This window comes from Mixophyes fleayi, chromosome 12, assembly GCF_038048845.1.
Source record: "Mixophyes fleayi isolate aMixFle1 chromosome 12, aMixFle1.hap1, whole genome shotgun sequence".
NCBI lineage: Eukaryota > Metazoa > Chordata > Amphibia > Anura > Limnodynastidae > Mixophyes > Mixophyes fleayi.
The window spans coordinates 37,702,696-37,722,713 of NC_134413.1; the positions used below are offsets into that span (position 1 = coordinate 37,702,696).

The following is a 20,018-nucleotide window of genomic DNA, read 5'->3' on the forward strand; positions in this document are numbered from 1 at the left end:
CAGGGACTGATGTGAGTGACAAATATCAAGTACAGCGGCGGAATTGGTGGCGCTATATAAATATATATCACTACTCACCAAATAAAAGGATATCAGAATACAGTCCATACATTGCTCTCACTTGTACACTGTAAAAATACTCAGGCTACTTTGTCTTTCAATGTACATGGTAGCTACTGGTGAAATTGTCTTCATTTTACTTGAGGCCTATTTCACAGACATTACAACAAAATAGACACAACTAGTTAGACGTATGTATTGAGGAGAATGCATAAAGCGCCACGTGGTAAGAAAGCATAAGGGAAACACATGGATCTAAAAATAAAATATAAGTAAGATATGTATGGTTTATTATTATACGACCATTTAGAATACATAATAACTTTTAGCAAGTTATTACAATCTACAGTCATCCAAATGTTTGTACACACCCCCTAGTGATTGCTGATTGTATATAATAATAAATGATAATAAATGTGCAGGTGCAGTAACCTTTGAGAGTCAGTACAACCCATAATATTATTATGGATTGTTTAGTATTTGTCTTTGAGCTGTAAATATTCAAAGAATAGATTCAATATACTGCCAGCTTTTAAATGCCATTAAAGCAAAACGTGAGAGGCGAAAAGTGAGTGAATAAGATGTAATGTATTTCTGAATGTTGTAATAAAGTGGCTGAAGAGTGAGGATAGTAACATAGGAACACTCTCTGAACTCTGTAAGGAGTATTTTCTTTACGCTGTATTATATGTGTCCTACAACAGAATGGAGCTTAATTTACTCTTGGAACAGTTTCTTTAGAAATGTCGAGTAATTATTTCAATGCAGATTGAGCACTCACATATGGAAATACATTTCCCCACACTGTTGTTTACCAAAAAGTGCTTTCTGCACTTCCCAAGTCCCCATGTATATAGTTAGGCATGATTTATAAATATAATCGACTATAAATACAACACACGCATTCAACAGTCTCTCTGACCACAGGTTCTGTTGCAATAAAACTTAACGTAATTAGAAATCTTACTTCATTAGCCAGGTTTAGCAAGACAGGAGCTGTTGGATCTACTTCAATGTCATTTAAGTACCTGAAAGAAAATGAAGTACATAAAGTAGTGGACCAAATAATCTTACATCTTATTACATTCAACCTGCCTCACTATGACTGCGATGTACACAGACCAGCTAATATGTTGTTCCAATCTACTTACTGAACCGAGCGTTTTAATCTTTCATGGCTAAGCCAGTTTTAAAATTTCAGTTTGCATCCCTTTAACCTGAAATAACATTTTGTTTTGTGTTTAACAAAGTAAATTTTATATTGGTTTATTTTTCTTTCTTTTTTTCCAAGAGGAAAAATAAGCAGAGGTAACAGAAACAATTGATTTGGTAAATTTTATACAGTTGTGAAAGCCCATTCATTTATGTACAAATGTAATAAGTGAGCTAACTCCTGAGTGTAACAATACCAAATGTGTATTTATATCTTAATATGTGAGGTTATTGCACTTTCAAATATTCATTAAGACTGTAAATATAATCGGTATATTTATATATATATTTTTTTATATATTCATCATTTTTATTAATATTTTTTTTATTTTATTTGAGGAGTCACTCATTTGTTTCATGGGCACGGTGGCTAAGTGGTTAGTACTTCTGCCTCACAGCGCTGGGGTCATGAGTTCAATTCCCGACCATGGCCTTATCTGTGAGGAGTTTGTATGTTCTCCCCGTGTTTGCGTGGGTTTCCTCCGGGTGCTCCGGTTTCCTCCCACACTCCAAAAACATACTGGTATGTTAATTGACTGCTATCAAAATTGACCCTAGTCTGTCTCTCTCTATCTGTGTGTATGTTAGGGAATTTAGACTGTAAGCTCCAATGGGGCAGGGACTGATGTGAGCGAGTTCTCTGTACAGCGCTGCGGAATCAGTGGCGCTATATAAATAAATGGTGATGATGATGGGTCTACCTTTTTACCAGCACTAAAGGATTCAGTGTAACCTGGATCTAACAGAGCTGCTTCTGCTTTTTAGATGTATCTAGCATTGCTAACAGCTGGAGAGAGGACTGTTCTCTGCTGAGGGAAGTCCTTGTGATATCACTACAGCAGCATATAGTATTTATTGTGAGCATACCGCTTCACTATTTTCAGTCCGTGGGCATTTGGCAAGTGACTTTAACGTGATTGTTTATGCTTTCCGTGAAAAAAGTTGTGTGAATGTCTCAATATCCCTAAAACTTGTACAGCTGTAAGAAAACTACTCAGAACAAAGTCCCAAGTAAATAAACGAAAAACATCATATTTGAGTATCTGAATTTCATACAGACAGATTACAAAGGATAAAAAAGGAATATTAACGAAATCTAATTTATTTTAATTAATTTACCAACATGTTCAGGAAATAGGGCTGTTACAATCCAACGTCCATTTGTCTACAGCTCATTTCCTGCAATTCCTTAAAATAAAAACTGAAATAAGAGCCCTTTTTTACGTTTTCATAAAAAAAAGTGAATTTAACATATTTCATAAATATGCAAGAAGTGTGTGTGAATGGATTGATGCACATATTTAAAGCTATATACACATTTTTTTTTTAATCCAGAATGGATCAAGTGTTCTAATCCTAATTTTACAGAAACCACGCAGCATATTTTTCATTAAATTGCACTGACATATACGCATAACGTGGAAATATTTACCCATCATAACAAATGTGCATGTGTTGAAACGAAGACACGCATATTATGAATGTGTGAAAGGTTTCTAACAGATAAACAGAGAGAGACAACCACATTGGGCGTATGTCCGGTGACCCCTGATCTTAAATATAAAGAATTAGGAAAACTTGGTCTAATGTTGCACAGCATATTACCATATTTTTTATGTTGATTATTTTATTGCAATGGATGTGACAACTTGTGAAGGAAATTATAAAACTGGTTTACAGAAGCTGTTTTTGACACTCAAAAAATATTAAGTATGGTAAAACAACATTGAAAAAACAACATAGTAAGTAATATAATTTTGAATATTTACCCTAAAAAAAATTTTTAAACAACTTTTTATATTTGAACCAGACATAAAATATCTGCAAACTATTATGATATAACTTGAATTATTGGCACAGTATATTTTTGCTATCCACTTCATTTCAATTAAGATTATTGTCAGAGTAGAGTGTGATTTTCTAAATCTCTATTTAGCCATTACAAAGAGGGAGCACATCATTGTAAAATATAAAGTCTAGCAAGATAAGGAGTTTGAGAACTCACCTGCTGTAGTACATTTCAATGGCATCAGGAGTGTGATGTCTTGTGTGGGTCCTTTTAATTAGCTTCTACAATAAACACAACACAGTAAAGCACAGCAAACATCAAATGAAAATATCACGAGGACCCAAGCAATTCCTCTTAAAATTAACCAGAAGAAAGGAATTCCATATTATTAATAACTTTTCCATGGAATTCATACAATGTATGGAAGGTGACAGTAGAAAAATGCAATGCACTAGGTATGTAAGTGAATCTGTTTGTTTAATTCAAATTTAGTGCAACTGGTAATAACGAAGAGACAATATATTTAATATTATTAACTTTTGTTTATATGTATATTATACATGATTTGGATTTCACACAATTGTAGCTTGTAAAGGAAAGACAAAAGATATCTTGGGCTTTAAAAAAACAAACAGGTTTGAAACCAAGTGAAAATCCATAACAATTATTTTACCAAAGGGAAGCAATAACCACTGCGCTCACTTGATTGACAGTTTGTACTCAAGGAACAAGCCTCACCCACTGTTGCTGCATAAGACATTTTACAGTGTTCCACAATGGAATGTTCAAGACGGCAAAATATGCCTAGCTATAAGATATTCATCATTTAAACAACTTGTTTTAAATGTTTGCACTAGGTTTTTTTTGTGCAATGGTCGTATTTTCTGTACATGAAGCAATTTAGAAATATATTCAGTACAATGGTAATGTAGGGAAAGATATAAATGACTTCCAAACAGCACAATTTGTTAAGTCATACATAGTTGTTAAACAGCATATTTAAATCTTAATTTTGAGCATAGCGTATGCCTTAGACCCTGAAAAGCACCCACACAGGGTTACAAACAAACAAAATTACAATGGCTTTACCGAAGGCAGCCTCAGGGAGAAAGCGGTCAGGCTAAACAAGACTATTTCTAAATTTCCAATTTGGCATTAATTTCTCCGTCCTTTTCAATCCCATTCGGCCCCTTTGTATTTTATTTCAAACTTCTGGGGAGCAAGAGAGCAGTGTTCTTTTTAATTTAAAAAAAATATATATATATTTAGAAACAAAGATCAAAAATGGAAAGGCAGAAAAAAAACACAACAGTGACGGTTCCTTGGAGAGCTGCCATATGAGTGACACCCGTCACAGGATGATAAATGACTCCATTTTCTGCCTCTCTTGCCTTCTGCCACTCCAAGAGAGGGTCGTTTATCATAATCTCTGTCAGCGAGGGAAAGTAGCTCTGACAGTGCAAGTCAGCAAACATTTAGCACACGGAACCGTGCAACGCAGGGAAATTATTATTGTCAGAATAATAATGGTTTAGCATAATTTATTACGGGTCCACCAAATAAGCAAAGGATAGATGTTATTAGACAGATGGATGGGTAAAGCTTGGCAGGCATCCACTCAGGATCAGGCAACGCTTGATAAGGGGTGGGGGTAGAGCGGAGGGGAGGGAGGTGGAGGGGTTTACATCTTCCAAACCAATCACTGGGCTGGCAGTTCAATTACAAAGAAATAAAGGGACATTCATCATTCAATTAAGCACCTGTCAAGCTTCACAAAGGAGAAAACTTCTAACCTGGTACTCCTGGGAGAAGATGCTCAGCAGAGTGGACTGCGATTGACTGGAACAAAATAAAAGATGGACAAAGTTAATTACTGGAGTGCATGGGGGGAGACAAAAGGCTAGTCAGCTTCAAAGGTAGGCCCCGCTGCCCTGTAATCTAAGAGAACACGAAAACAAGTGCGCAAAAGTTGTTCCAGACAGACACCTCAGATAAAGGCTAGGTCAAGGAACAGGGGAGAGGGAACGAAGAGGAGGCAGTGAAGAAACAAAAAAGTTAGAAGGCATGAAGTAGGGAGACATGAAGAGCAGATATAGGAGGCTCATGTGTTGGCAGGATCCTTTTTCACTTTCCAGACCCACAAAGCTGTGTTAGTGGCATGTCCTGCTGGTAAAACACACGGAGCAGGAGGGAGGGGGGGCTGAAAAGAAAACAGAGTACATTTCCTATTAATAATGGATGGAAATTCAGATCCATTAGCAGTTGGGAACATGCCGCTTAGCTCATTGGCAACATATTGAAATTCATTTTGTGAGCAGTGAGGGAAACCTCTTTGGAAGCTGTGTCTTATTAAAGGGTAGCATGAAGAAAAGCTGGGAGGGGGGGGGGGAGAGGGGGCTTAACTCAATGTCAGTAGCAGCATATGGGACTCTAACATTCCCACTGAAACTGACGGGGCTTTGAAAAAAGAAACTTGCCCAGCAGGAGGGCTTCTTTCCCTCTGAGCCGGTCATTTCCAAAGCTTCATCCATCCACTACTCAACTCTGTGTCAAGCACCTGGCAATGAAGCTACATAGAAAGCAGCTCTTCCAACAGGGATTTCCTCTCAGCCTGTATCTCATTTCTCTCTTTCACTTCTCAGACTGCTGCATGGTTAACTCTTTGCATAGTAAAACAGACCGTCCGCAAAGTTTATCAAACGCGGAGCTCAGCCACTCCAGCAACTAACAGGTTACTCAGAGACAGGACAGTCAGTGCAGCCTCCAACTTCTCAAGCCGATCAATAAATACGACTGTTATTGTTTCTGCTCAATTGTCCTCTGTGGATCTCTACCCCTCACCCCATCTTAAAACACAATTCATTACTTATGATATATTTTCCTCCTGGACACATCTCACACAAATTACAATCCCCATAAATCTGTTTTTACTGTACAGCAAAACAGAGTTATGTAATTAACATATTTTGGTTTTCTCTACATATCCTGTTATTTTCATTTTTTCTTTCTAGAGGCAACTCTATTTGCAAACAAAACACTACAGCAATGTTATTTAGGATTAATTATCTTGTACCGCAAGATTTTTTTCCCCTCCACACATTCAAAAAATTATACATCACTTAGACCAGATCAAAGGCAAACTTCTATAGTCTGTAAAATTGCCAGACAGAACTTTAAGGCCCTCTGGGATCTTCTATCTGGTCAAACTGATAAAATGTACAGGGAATAATACTGTAGCTTAATAAAAAACACAAGCAGGAAAATGTTTCACAAGTCATACAATGCTAAAAATATACAAAGAAACAACTTTTTGCAGCTATTCCTATGCATGATGCTATAGACTAATATGAACTACAGCCAGTGTCCCTTGTGAGCACCCCAGTGCACATAAAGATGTTCTATACCTGGGCTCTTACATCTAGTGACCTGTTGGGTATACGCAGCCCACTGAGGGACTTGTGGCCCCACTGAGGGACAGTTGTGGCCCTAATTTCATCTGGAGGAAAATGTCTACCCCAGAGTAATTTGGGCGAAAACAGGCTTCAGGGCATTAACTCATTAAACCCTAATTACCAAGTTTTGTTTTCTTTTTTGTGGTTAAATAGTCTTCACGTCCAATCAAAGGTAAATACACCCAAGAAAACCTACATTTAACCAGACATGAAAATCGCTCAGAAAATTGCTTAATAAATGTAATTATTGCCAAATGTTCACATGCTGTCATTATCTAGCTATTTATTATACCCATTATCAAGATGTGTAGAAAAAAATATTTTTAAAAATTATTATTGCAGTAAAATCTATGTGATGTTAAATACTTTTGTGTCAAAAAAAACAATAGTATTATAGGAGTGATACCTTTCTTGGCTAACCAAAAAATTATTATTATATATGCTATCTTTCAGAACACAGAGGCCCCTTAAATTTTTGGGTTAGCCAATAAAGGTATCACTCCTATAATACTTTTGTCTTTTTTGACACGAAAGTATTTAACATCACATATATTATAACTATTATATATACATTTTACACTGTCTTGACTTGATAAGTGTATTTCATTGCCAGCTCCACCAACAACAGTGGATATGGTCACTCTGCCTGTATAAAAGTCATGCAAAGACCAATCACTGTGACAACATACCATATATTTGCAGTTACAGTTTTATGTGACAGAGAAGTGATTACGTATTCTTGGGATTTAAGTGACAGACAGACATTCACATGCACCTTTACACACACATAATCTACAATACCACACAGGAGTAGTAAAATGATGGTAAACTCCGGCCAACAGAAGCCTATAAAACAGCGGCGTTCGACCCACGTATTGGGTGAAATACGACTTTGCGACTATGTATTGATTTTCAGGAATGTTTTAAAAAAAGGATTCCTGTTGGGACTGTATGTTAAATCAAATAGAGGATCATATAAATTATATCTAAGTTTATTATTTCCAACCAATTAATTATTTTTTTAAAGCCAGGTGGCTTTCATTAACTTAATTACTGCTAATGACATGTGCCTCATGCTGTTTCAGTATTTAGCATAACCATGTGTCAAATGTGCGTAGGAGTGCAGAACTGTCTTCTTGGGGGCATAAGTGCTCTGTCAAGCCTGGTGTGGGATAGGCATCAAAAGGAGCAGTAGAGCGTGGCAAAGTATTGAGATAAATATGTATGGTGGTCGAGCAGTGGGGAGACTTGGGAAGTGAAACCAGCTGAACAGGATATCCCTTTCTGCTACCCAACTGTACCAATAATATTAACAGGAAGGTGGCAGCACATATGTTAATGTAATAGGCCAATATTGATGAACATTTTACTGGCAAAATAATGACACATCACAGAAAATATTAAGGTTAATAGGATCAGTATAGCCCATTTCTGCATGATTAATGATCAGTGCTCTGCCAATGATCACTACTCTGCCAAACAAGAAGGGAGTATTAGCTTGCAAAGAAATGGATGGCGACATGTTAGATTAATGTATGAGGTTGGAAAATAGGATCATGTTTACCAAGTATACAAGGTGTGCTCCGCACTATACTCTAAAGAATGCCAACTTCAAACACTTTCCCCAGCTCCGCCTGATCTTGGTTTATACATTTACTACTGATTTATATATTTAGGATCAAAAGAGAACAATTATGACTGTTTAAAAAGGAAATATTTTGGGTGCATTGCAAAATAGATTTTTTTTATTTGTCTCTATTAACAAAATATTTAGATATTAAATATAAACATTCTAAAATATATTATAGTACATCTATATCAGCGATAGCCAACCTGATACAATTCAGGAGTCGGCTTTCTAACCTTCAAAAGAGCTGCTCATTGCCCCTTCTTTCAGTAACAAGTTAAAACAATACATTTAATCAAAGCCACCTATCTGTAATGACATATCATCCGGCATTTCAAACAAGTGTTGCAAGCTGTAACAAATAAAACGGACAGTAATGCAGGGAGGAGCTGGGGGCCACAGGTGAAGGCACAGAGGGCAGCCTATTACCTATCTCTGATCTATATCCTTCATGCTTTAAAGTGTCTACGTCGGCCTCTTTCTTCCAACTGAAACTAGAGGAGAATTCTTATCAACTTGCACAATGAAACCTCTCGCATACTTCCGTTATATTGATGATTTGCTACTAATCTGGACTGGTTCTGTAGATGAGCTGCTGAGTTTCCATAAAAACTTCAACAAATTTCACTCAACCATTAGACTCACTCTTAACTACTCACGATCTCAGATACATTTCCTGGACATGACCCTTTACAATAAAAACAATACTATACAAACATCAGTCTATCATAAACCTACAGGCCGCCCAGCATATCCGAGATGGAACAGCTTTCGCCCAGGACACATAAAGAAGTCCATCATTTATAGCCAAGCTCTGAGATACATTTGGATTTGTTCAGACAGTGCAGACAGAAAACACCACCTGTTATCACGGAGAAATACATTCTTACAACAAGGATACCATCCAATAGTTATAGAGGAACAGATCCACAGAGCCACAAGGATCCCAAGGAGTAGCCTCCTGGATTACAAACAGCAGGAGGTTAACAGCAGGGTGCCCCTAGTGGTCACTTACAATCCCCATATGAACAATTTGGGGAAAATTGCTGCTGACCTTCAACCCATATTGCAGAAAGACAATAGACTGAAGGAAATATTCCCAGATTTACCTCTCCTTTCATGCAAACAGCCTCCCAATTTAAGAAATCTCCTCATTAGAAGTGCCCTTCCATCACCATCAGAGACTGGCACCTTCCCTTGCCAAAACAAAAAATGCCAAACCTGTACCCATGTCCTACCAACAAACACAGTCCACATACCCAAAACACAATGGGACTATAAAATCACTGACACATTCTCATGTACATCCCCCCAATGTGTTGTACATGATACAGTGCAGAGACCAAGCAGAAACTACAATCCAGGATGAACACACACACACACACACACACACACAGTCTCTGGACACCCCTGTGGGTAAACACTTCTCTGGGCCAGGACACAGTATAACAGATTTAAAAGTCTTAATACTAAAAGGTCTTTTAAAAAATGACAGGGAGAGAAAATTATGGGAATTCAAGCTGATAAGATCCAGTCATTAAATCAAGGCCTCAATCTAACACCTGGATTTATGACCCACTACATGTACACACTTCACACCCCACAGCAGAGTACAAACATCTGAACTCTTAGGACTTCATCATCATCATCATCATCATCAACATTTATTTATATAGCGCCAGCAAATTCCGTAGCGCTTTACAATTGGGAACAAACATTAATAAGACAATACTGGGTAATACATACAGACAGAGAGGTAAGAGAACCCTGCTCGAAAGCTTACAATCTATAGGACAATGGGAGTTAGAAACACAAGGGCATGTGCTACATCATATTGCACAATGGACCAGCCAGACTGCAAAGGTAAAAGTACTGAGTGGGCTGTGTGTGTTGCAATGTTGGTCAGAAGGTTGTTGTCTTGCGTTAGCAGTGTAGAGGGTGGCAATAGAGTAATCTAGAGAAATTAAGATGATGGTTGAGGAATATCATAACCTTGTCTGAAGAGGTGGGTTTTCAGTGAACGCTTGAAGGTTTGAAGACTAGAGGAAAGTCTTACTGTGCGAGGGAGGGAATTCCACAAAGTAGGTGCAGCCCGGAAAAAATCCTGTAACCGAGAATGGGACTTTTACTCTTTCATCCATAACAAAAACCTCCTTTTTATTAATTTAGCTCATCTTAATGATGTATTTCCCGCCCCCTGTACAAGTTTCTTGATGTAACAGGTCTTGAATGTTGTGCCTTTTTTTCAGTCATTCATTTGTAAAGTTGCCAGATGAAAAAGGCCTCTGTGCTCTGAAAGCTAGCAAATATAACATACTTGCCAACTCTCCCGGAATGTCCGGGAGTCTCCCAAAATTTGTGGCAGTCTCACAGACTCCCGGGAAAGCTGGCAAGTCTCCCGCATCCTACAATTGCGGAGTAAAAATGACGCAATTAGCAGTGAATCACGTCATTTTGGCCCCGTGACAAAACGGCACATTTGTTGCGGGGCCGGGGCCAAACTGACACATTTGCCGCGCCCAGCCCCCTACCGCTCTCTAGATACGTCCCTCTCCCGGATGCAACTTGCCAAAAGTAGGCAAGTATGAAATATATCATCATCATCATCATTTATTTATATAGCGCCACTAATTCCGCAGCGCTGTACAGAGAACTCATTCACATCAGTCCCTGCCCCATTGGAGCTTACAGTCTAAATTCCTTAATATAGACACACTCACACAAAGACAGACAGAGAGGGAGACACTAGGGTCAATTTTTGATTGCAGCCAATTAACCTACCAGTATGTTTTTGGAGTGTGGGAGGAAACCGGAGCACCCGGAGGAAACCCACGCAAACACAGGGAGAACATACAAACTCCACACAGATAAGGCCATGGTTGGGAATCGAACTCATGACCCCAGTGCTGTGAGGCAGACGTGCTAACCACTAGGCCACTGTGCTGCCCACTATATAGTAATATAGTAATATTTTTTGGGGTTAGTAAATAAAGGTATCACTCCTATAATACTTTTGTCTTTTTTAACATCACCTGAAGAGATATATTTTACAGTAGCTTATAGACCATAAGACGCACCCTTAAGGCAGCAATGTGCAACTTAAAATCCTCCTGCATCCTACAGTCCGAATGCAGTGGTTTCTGTGCGCCCACTACCTAACAAAATTCTGCTACATAGAAGAGCCAGACTGCGTGATAAAGCCATTAACGTTTGCTCAACTCCTTTTTACAGACATGGCCTTTAAACCTACGTGCCATAAAAATAAAATGCATAGTACCGGTAGCCACAGGCAGCCACACACCTAACTCTACAGTCTGTCACCAATAAGTATTATAAGTTGCTGACCCCTCAATTATTTCTACTTCTGCATCCTGTATACACGCTGGATCCTCCATTCATGAGAGAGAGTCACTGGGTCTAAGAGGATATATAGATATTTAACAAAGAAAAGCTATACAAATGAAAATATATTTTACATTTCTGTAGTAGATTCCAAAACTTAATTTTTTTAAAACAAAAAAAAAAGTTTTTTTAAAAAAAAATATCATTCGCAAATCTGTTTATTGTACAGAAACAATAATATTCCAATAACAACATACATTAATATGCAGATAAACAAATGAACTGTACAAATAAAATGTTAATAATAATAGGGAAGGGGATGGGAGAGGGGGGTGTAAAGAGAAGAATCAAGATTCTGAAGTTCCAACTGGCCTATTGCCATACATTCATATATATATGAGATGCTCGCTGACCCCCGTGAACTGGTTTTGGATCTGGATTATCTTCGTGTTTTGGCAAAACCACCCTCATGTGTTTTGGTTTTGGATTTTTTAGAAAAAATCCTAAAATATGCTAAAATCACATAATTGTGCTCTTTTTTTTTGTTCCTACATTATTCTTAACCTCAATAACACTAATTTCAAGTAATTTGCAGTCAATTTTGACCACCTCACAGATCATAATATTATTTTCATACACTTTCAGACAAAAACTGCAGCGACCTGGCTAGATGGTAAGCGACAGAGCAATGACACAAACACACGGCAGTTCCTAGCACATCTAGGAAACATTGGCACACAGCAGTGGCAGAAAAGAAAAAATGGTGCAAGATGGAATTGACCCTGGGCCCGCCCTCCCTCCCTCCCACCCAGCGTTATGTTGGATCTTAAAAAGGAATCCAAAAATCGCGAGATCCGACAATGTCACAATGACGTTTTGCCTCGTTTTCAAATCCAAAAAAGCACAAAGGTACCGAGCTGAGCCAGGTACTCGGATCTGCTATGTTCGGGTATATTCGGTTCTCGGGAAACCGAGCCTGAGCATCTCTAATACATATGTTATTACATACCTTCCACCTCAAGAGAAGAAAAAATGAAGAGGGGGTAAGAGAGGAGGCCATGGAATAAATAAACCTCGTTTTGTAGCCAACAATGTTTTCTGGCTGAAAACAAATAAAAACAATTGAAGCCTTATGCTTTCTGTGCAGGAAAAATGTATAAAATATTTTGCAGAAAAATTTAATGCAAGAACAGAATAGTTGATAATGAACAGGAAAATGGGCAACGATTATTAAAACTGCATTGACCGCATAGCTCCCAACATTTATCAAAGCTAAATAGCACTGCACCAGATCCCAAAACACACCCACTCTACAGCCAATCACACACATCCCTCTCAAGGTCCGCAAATAGTGACAGTTGGGAGGTATGTGACATATGTTAGAAAATATCCCCTCAATGCATCGAGCTGCATTAATGGCAATAATCTCTGCCCCTTTTCTGCTAAACCCTATCCCTTTTACATATTCGTGTGCAGGAAAAGAATGTTTTCTGTGCACCCTCCTCTATAAGTACACGGAACTCCTGAGCTCCATCATTTTAAAACATTTCATTCATAAATGCCCCCCGATGTATGAGGGGTCTGATTACACTAAGAGTGCATACGGTGCACAGAACTGTAATCACCGTGAGATGAAGTCTTATTATTCAACATCTTACAGTTATTAGGTCCAGAATTGTAATTTCTTATTATCATACAGTTGTGTGATCATGACGCATACAACTGTAAAGTGGATAAGGCTGCAAGTGGTTAAGCAAAACCTTAAAACAGCACCGTTTTCAGGTGTTTGGGGGAAAGCTTTCTTAGCGCAAGATTATTCATGCATTTTTAATAGTGCGTGTGACACATTAAGGATCATTTATGAAAATAAAAGTCCAAAACCGCAGCACAAATGCTTTCATTCGAGAAACCCACTTTTAAACAATTAAACCTGGCTTTACAAGGAATGTATATAATAATGTATAGTTTATGAGGAAGTACATTCATTTTTGGCCAAGATGGCGGACTCTGCAGGTGTACAAAAGTTTATACCAGATGATGGACAGTTAGGCGGTTTACTTGGCTTACTTACATGAGTGCGCCTGCTTTGTACCAACATGAAAAAACAACATTGTAGAATGTATATTTTCAAATGTATCCACAAAGCCAGGTGCATTTTGATTTTCTATAGACAGTTTCAAAGACCTGGAAATGGGCATGCACCTTGATATGCACTAGCTAGACACAGTAGACACACTGGCATAATGAAGCATTGCAGTTCCACACGTTTTGCGGTTCATAAACAGACTTTAGGCTGCTACTTCAAGGTATTTTTTGGAATGCTGTATACAAACTATGGCTTAGTCAGTCTGCATCAATATTTCATGAGTAATTTCAGCAAAAGGTCTTCGAAAATGCTAAAAAGTAGATTTAAAGCAATTTCTTGCATTCCCTGTGCTATCTACAGGTAGCAGAGCAGCCAGTTATCAGCTTAAAATGAACCAATGACAACAGCAAGGCTGATCATGACCATTGCTCAGGAGTTACTAGTTCCTAGTGAATTATTTGGCTGAACTGGTTTAGCCCACAGAATGGTGGGTTAAACAAATTCAGCAAACAAAATTTAGTCTGGAAATGCCATCAAATCGGACTAGCCTATTTTATCCAAAAGCAACGGATGAAAATGCATACAGTTATTACTAAAATTACTATTATATTACTCATTATTATACAAACGTTTGATGAAAACTACGCAACTTGACTCCTCTAGGAAATCCCTTTAGGAACACGAGAAGTGCAGATACTAAAGGCCCCATTTAGTGTTAGTAGCGGTGTAAGTCCATATAGCCATGTCGTTCTGCAGCGGATAGGGAGCGCGGGGAATATGTAAAGATTCAGAGTTCAGAGGGGAACACTTTCTACTTCAGCTTTAAATTGCAGTTTTAAAATAATGCTGCTCAATATTTGTGTGCTTCATGAAGAAACAGCCACTATTTCCTCTGCATTCAAAAAACAAATTGTGTCTGCACCCCTTATATCGCAAAATGGTTCATCCAGGTGCACAGTTGCACCCTTTAGCTAGATCTAAATGAGCCCCTAAATGCTTATGCCATTTCTGTTGTCCAGAGAGATCGATGTGCTAATGCAAAAAGCATATTGGGAACCTAACAGAGCATATTGAGCCAGACATCCTTAATTAGTCTGGAGAGAGCACTGAGCGCTGTACATAATTATGCAAAATTAACTCTTGCATTTCAGAGCCTTTATTGAATGAGATTTCCACCACCACTACAGTTACTCCATCGGGAGCAATAGCACACATTTAATGATTATGTCCGCTGAATCATTTTTGGTTTAATTTAATATCCTCCATTTGACAAGATTATCAGTAAATAGTTTTATTCATTTTTATAATACACTAGGCAGGGAAGCCACTTTTGTTTGAAAAACGCAGTGGCCCGTCACGTAAACACTTTTGACATGCGGTAAATAACGAGAACTTTTACTTGAGTTCAGGAAGATCACCGGAGCAAACTCCATGGAACTAATTTGAAATTAACTCTGTGGAATTAACTTGACCTGCAACAAACGCGAAAAAATTGTGCAGACTGCTTCCAAAAAACTACACCACACAACGCAATACTCTAGAATGCTGGTAGGTATAGTGGCATTGGAAACAGTGGGCTTGAAAGTCAATCCCACTTAAATCCATTGCAGTAGCATTAAAAGTGTTAGTAAACACATGTATTTTGATGCCTTTTGGTATAACACCTAGTTAAAAAAAAGATTTAAAGATCGGTTTCTACTTAGCACAAATGTAAAGAAATAGAACATTGTTATAAATATACAAAAAGATGGCAGAAGTTTTGGCTCCCTGTCCAGTTCTATTATAGTGAATAGGGAAAGATGAGTACGAGCTTTGTCTATCATCTTATTCTACCAAACTGATACATGCCAGCTGAGCTCTACAAAATGTCACAGACAGTAGAGAAAAACTTTAACATATACTTCTTTTGCTACCAGAAGGCAACAGGAAAGTCAATAGCAATAATTTGAAAACCATCTAATCGGTGGAAAATAACTTTTAAAAAAAAGTTTTGGGTGGAGTTCCCTTTTAATATAATTCCTGTACCTGTAGTATAACAAATCCGCCACACTGTGTGCAGCACAGAACTCCGAAGATCTTCAGTAACCCTTCATGAGATTGCTCCTCGGAGTAGCAGATGATCACTTCATTTCTAACAGTATCAAAGCACCAATCTTCACATGGTAACTAAACAATGTGCAAATTTACTTTCAGACATATCCATATCACTGTGCAAAGTTTACTCAGCATCCCACTGCTGATACACAGATACCAACAAAGTTAGTAACTGATCACGTTTATGTCCAAAGAAGGGCCCCTCCAATGATTGAACAGTTATGTCCTTGTAGTTGTCCCTTCATTCACACAAACATGTGCAAACCATGTCTAACCATCAATATCCAAAATGCTGGTCTTCAACTAATCCCTTGGCTAAGTCCAAAAAGCGAACCCTCAGGTTCATCAAATTACCAAAGGAAGTGAGTGGTTTGAGAATAATTCAAAAGTGTTTTGAAGGAAGTTTAATATGAAAATATTATGATATTCAGAGGATAGGAAAGCAACTGCAAATATCATTAAAGGGTAAAAACATCAAGATAATGTGTATCTATATTAGAGCCGTCTGAAACCAATCAAACATATTAGCCATTTTCTAGGTTGGCTGGTGGCAGAGGGTATAGAAGCTGGGAAACTGTGTGTCCATGAGTAAACTGTTTGTGATGTATTTACATAGATGCTCCCAATTGCATGGCTACATGAATGATTATGATAAGTAATCAAAAGGCAGATTTGCAAATCGTCTTAATTAGGCACTGGATAATATAAATCTTCCAACATGACTCATTTCAACAAAAAGATAATCTTCCGCTTCCATTTTCTTCACTTTCTTTTCCCACTAAAATAACCTTTGCTGAATTGCAGCAGATAATTAATAATAAATATACCTTTAATATTGTTTGATTCAGACAAGCTTATTGCAATGGAAACTTGTTGAAACAATGAAAACACACCATTGTGTTATGGTTGAAATGTTTCATAATAGAATGTATGTAAATTAATGCAATTAATTGGATGCGTCACGATGATTTAATCTAACAAATAGCCTGATATTAAAATACAAAATTGCAAACCAAGAAATAAAATACTTATAATTTAATAGCAGTTCTAACTTGTCTCCATTATAAATGTCCTAAAATTTGCAGCAGCCACAGTAAAATGGAAGGATCTATTCCTGCAATCAGACCTCAAGAATATTTTCAGAGCTCATGTAAAAATGGATCAACAATTAGTGTCTAGTTCATATAAACAAATTAATTTCAAAATACTACACAGAGCTTATCTCACACGAAACCTAGTATTCACTATTGGCAAGGCAGTGGATACCAATGGTTACAAATGCTGAATGCAGGACTACTACACTGTCTATGGTCATGTTCCAAAGTACAAGAACTTTGAAAAACAGTGCAAGATTATACTACATTTTGACTAAAAATTTAATTCACCAAAACAATGGACTGGGTATCCTGGAACAGTGCAAAAACAAATTATTATTTTGCATGAGGGAGGTTACTGAAATGAGACAAAGGGGTGGAGAAGGAAGATTTGTATGGCCGATCCCTGCTGTGGAAAGCGGCATACAGACATTATCACGCTGCAAAAGATCTCAGAGACGGCGTTCTTCGGGTCTTGTCCTATACTTTTAATAGGATACATTTTGCACCATGATGGAGCACATGTGAGGGGGAAGGAAGGACGCTATTTCTAGCCATACTCCAAGCTTCACACACACACACACATGTGATAAAGGCAGTCCCGGTGTCACCTCACTGTCATGATTATTTTAAGGCATATTATTATTTTATAGCTAAACCAAGCAGTATTTGAGGCGAAAAACTAAAATGCTGTATTTAATGAAAGGGTTGGTCCAAATAGTGATAGCAGGTTGGACACTGATGTGATGTTTACACTGCACCACATCAAAATTTTCCGCCTTCCCCTATACCAAGATACATCTATGGGTTGTGGAGGTGTCTACGGAGAGTGGGGAGTAGGCGTGCACATCAATGTGTTTTGGGCTGACAATCTAGACATATCTGTACAAAGGCATTTTGCACTGCACTTCCAGTGCTCTGCGTAAATTAGGCTCATTGATTTTTCAACCTTTGCTTCTTGACACCATCTCCATGTGCTCTATAATCTCACTGCAGCACACTTCGGTGTGAAAAAAAAGTAAGGTTATACCTGTCAACAGTCCCCACCTTCCCTGAAGAGCCCTGGTATGTGGGCAGGAATGTAACCTATGGCTCATGCTGTGAGAGCTGTGGAGTGGGGTATGTATATATGAGTTCATTAGCCTCTACATAAGTTCAGTCAAATGTTATCATCTCATAATTCCAAGCATGTGGCCAAACTGCACACAGACCTGATCATTCACCAATCAAACCATACAACCAGACTAAAGTGTGTGATCATCATTATTCACTATCCCATTCAGTTGATGTAGCAAATAAACCAGTCACAGTAGGGGAGATACATGGAAAATCAAACCAAAACTGACACAAAATATTAAGCCAATTATAAAAGGACCTTGTAACATATCAAATAAAAAGTTGTTTTTTTTTACATGAATAAACCCACTGTCTGATTTTTTTTTAAAAAAACTACTGAAAATAAACTTGTGGCGATTTGTTGGACAGCGGCAACCACCACCATCCGCAGACCAACTGCCACTGCAAACACATTCCACAGAACTTTAAACCTGGACTTAGTCCAGCCCTTCAATTAGGCTACTTCATGGCATCCCCCTAAACCCACGACAGTGACCGCCCCGAAGCCTTGTGTGTTCGGCATTGGCAATCCACTTCTGGCATCAGACCCACGCAACGTAGACTCAGCAACTATTGCAACATCTGGATCCACTGAGGCTGCCGCTGCTACTGCTACTTAACCTCCACCAAATGGAGCGCATATTGTTCAGCTCCGAATATCTGGCTGCTTTGAAACAGTGCCTCAGTCATCTAAGGCATTGGATGCACAGTCTGATTGCTCTAATACTAAAAATTCCATGAAGGCATCCCAAAACTGACCATGAGGGCCAAACCTTACACTCAACTAACTCCTGATCCTGAAGAGTACAGCCTGAGGCCTACATACATGACTGTATTCTGTCTACCTGATTCTGCATTACTTCAACCTACGCTAACACAACCTCAAACCACCATCCTCAATGTTGTCTGTTTATTCTCCATCTCCTCAGCTACCCAACTGGGCCACTAAGCTTAAAATCCCTTTCACTGCCCCGGCCTCCAGATTGTAAGCTCTCAGGAGTAGGGCCCTCTACCCTCTTTCATATCCATCCACTCACCGTCATCCTTGTTTGTTACTCTGTATGTCTGTCTATGTCTTATGCCATTTGTAATTCTGTTCAACTGTACCCTCTTTTCTGTTATCATGTATACTGGTTTCATATATGTCATATCTATGTAATTATGACAGACGCTATGGAATCCCTGGCACCATAAAAATAAATGATGATGACCAGGGTGTGCTTTCTGAGAGTGCCTGTGCATGTGTAAGCACAAATAAGCAGAGTGTATAGGAAAGCCTGTGTATGCTTATCCCGGTGAATTGGGTGCATGTGAGTGCATAGGATACCTGTCAATGTATACCTGAATATGTGTACACCCATGTAAGTTTTCATAAATTTCAGCATGCCGTTTGGGAACCTGTAATTCTCTTATCAAGAGTGCATGAAAGATCTATGTGCACTTTTACTGGGTACATGAAACTCAAGTGCGTGCTTGTCTGGGGTGCACTGGATGCCAGTGTATGTTGTGTCATACAGTAACTGTAATGTACTCCCTTGTATGCTTGTCCAGGACATATAGAACACCTGTGTCCATAAGAGCTGAATTCACAGTGGTTCCTGCTATCTATTCTCAACCCCTATGCAATGTAATATATTCAGGCCATCATAACACAGATATAAAAATCATAACAGCTGTTGAAGGAAGTAGTGTAGTTCTGCTTTATAATATTCTAATTTCTTAGTCAAAATACATTGCACATAAAAACAAGACAAGTATAAATGAGGTTGACGAAGGAGATGCAGACAAGAGACAAAGGGTACAGGGCGCCTTGCTTGTGAGAACTTACAGTCTCAATGGAGTCTAGGAGTGGACATGAAATTGGAGCTGATAAAACATACATAGTTAGTAGTATCAGGTGGGGGTAGAATAGGCTATACTGAAGAAATGGCTTTTAAGTTTAAAGGATAGTGAGAGTCAGGTTAGGCAGTGAAGGGAGTTCCATAGGTTGGGAGCAGCGTGGGAGAAGTCTAGGAGGTAGGAGTGACAGGTGGTTACCAGAGAGGAGGAGAGGAGTAGGTCAGAAACAGATCGAAGAGGGTGAGAGGGAGTGTATCCTGTGACAATGTCAGATATGTATGAAGAGGAGGAGTAGGTGAAGCCTCTG

At 38.5% G+C, this 20,018-nt stretch overlaps 1 protein-coding gene across 2 annotated transcripts in view; it reads right to left on the minus strand.

Annotated features, from left to right (window-relative positions):
- CDIN1 (CDAN1 interacting nuclease 1) overlaps positions 1-20,018 on the minus strand; it is a 228,768-nt gene that overhangs the window by 168,543 nt on the left and 40,207 nt on the right. The window contains exons 3-5 of one of the 2 annotated variants that reach the window (XM_075193261.1): positions 4,855-4,900; positions 3,278-3,342; positions 1,028-1,088 (exon numbers count right to left, since the gene is read on the minus strand). In XM_075193261.1, coding sequence (XP_075049362.1) covers positions 1,028-1,088; positions 3,278-3,342; positions 4,855-4,900 — 172 coding nt within the window. The remainder of the gene's footprint in view (positions 1-1,027; positions 1,089-3,277; positions 3,343-4,854; positions 4,901-20,018) is intronic. The other variant, XM_075193262.1, reaches the window with a different exon arrangement.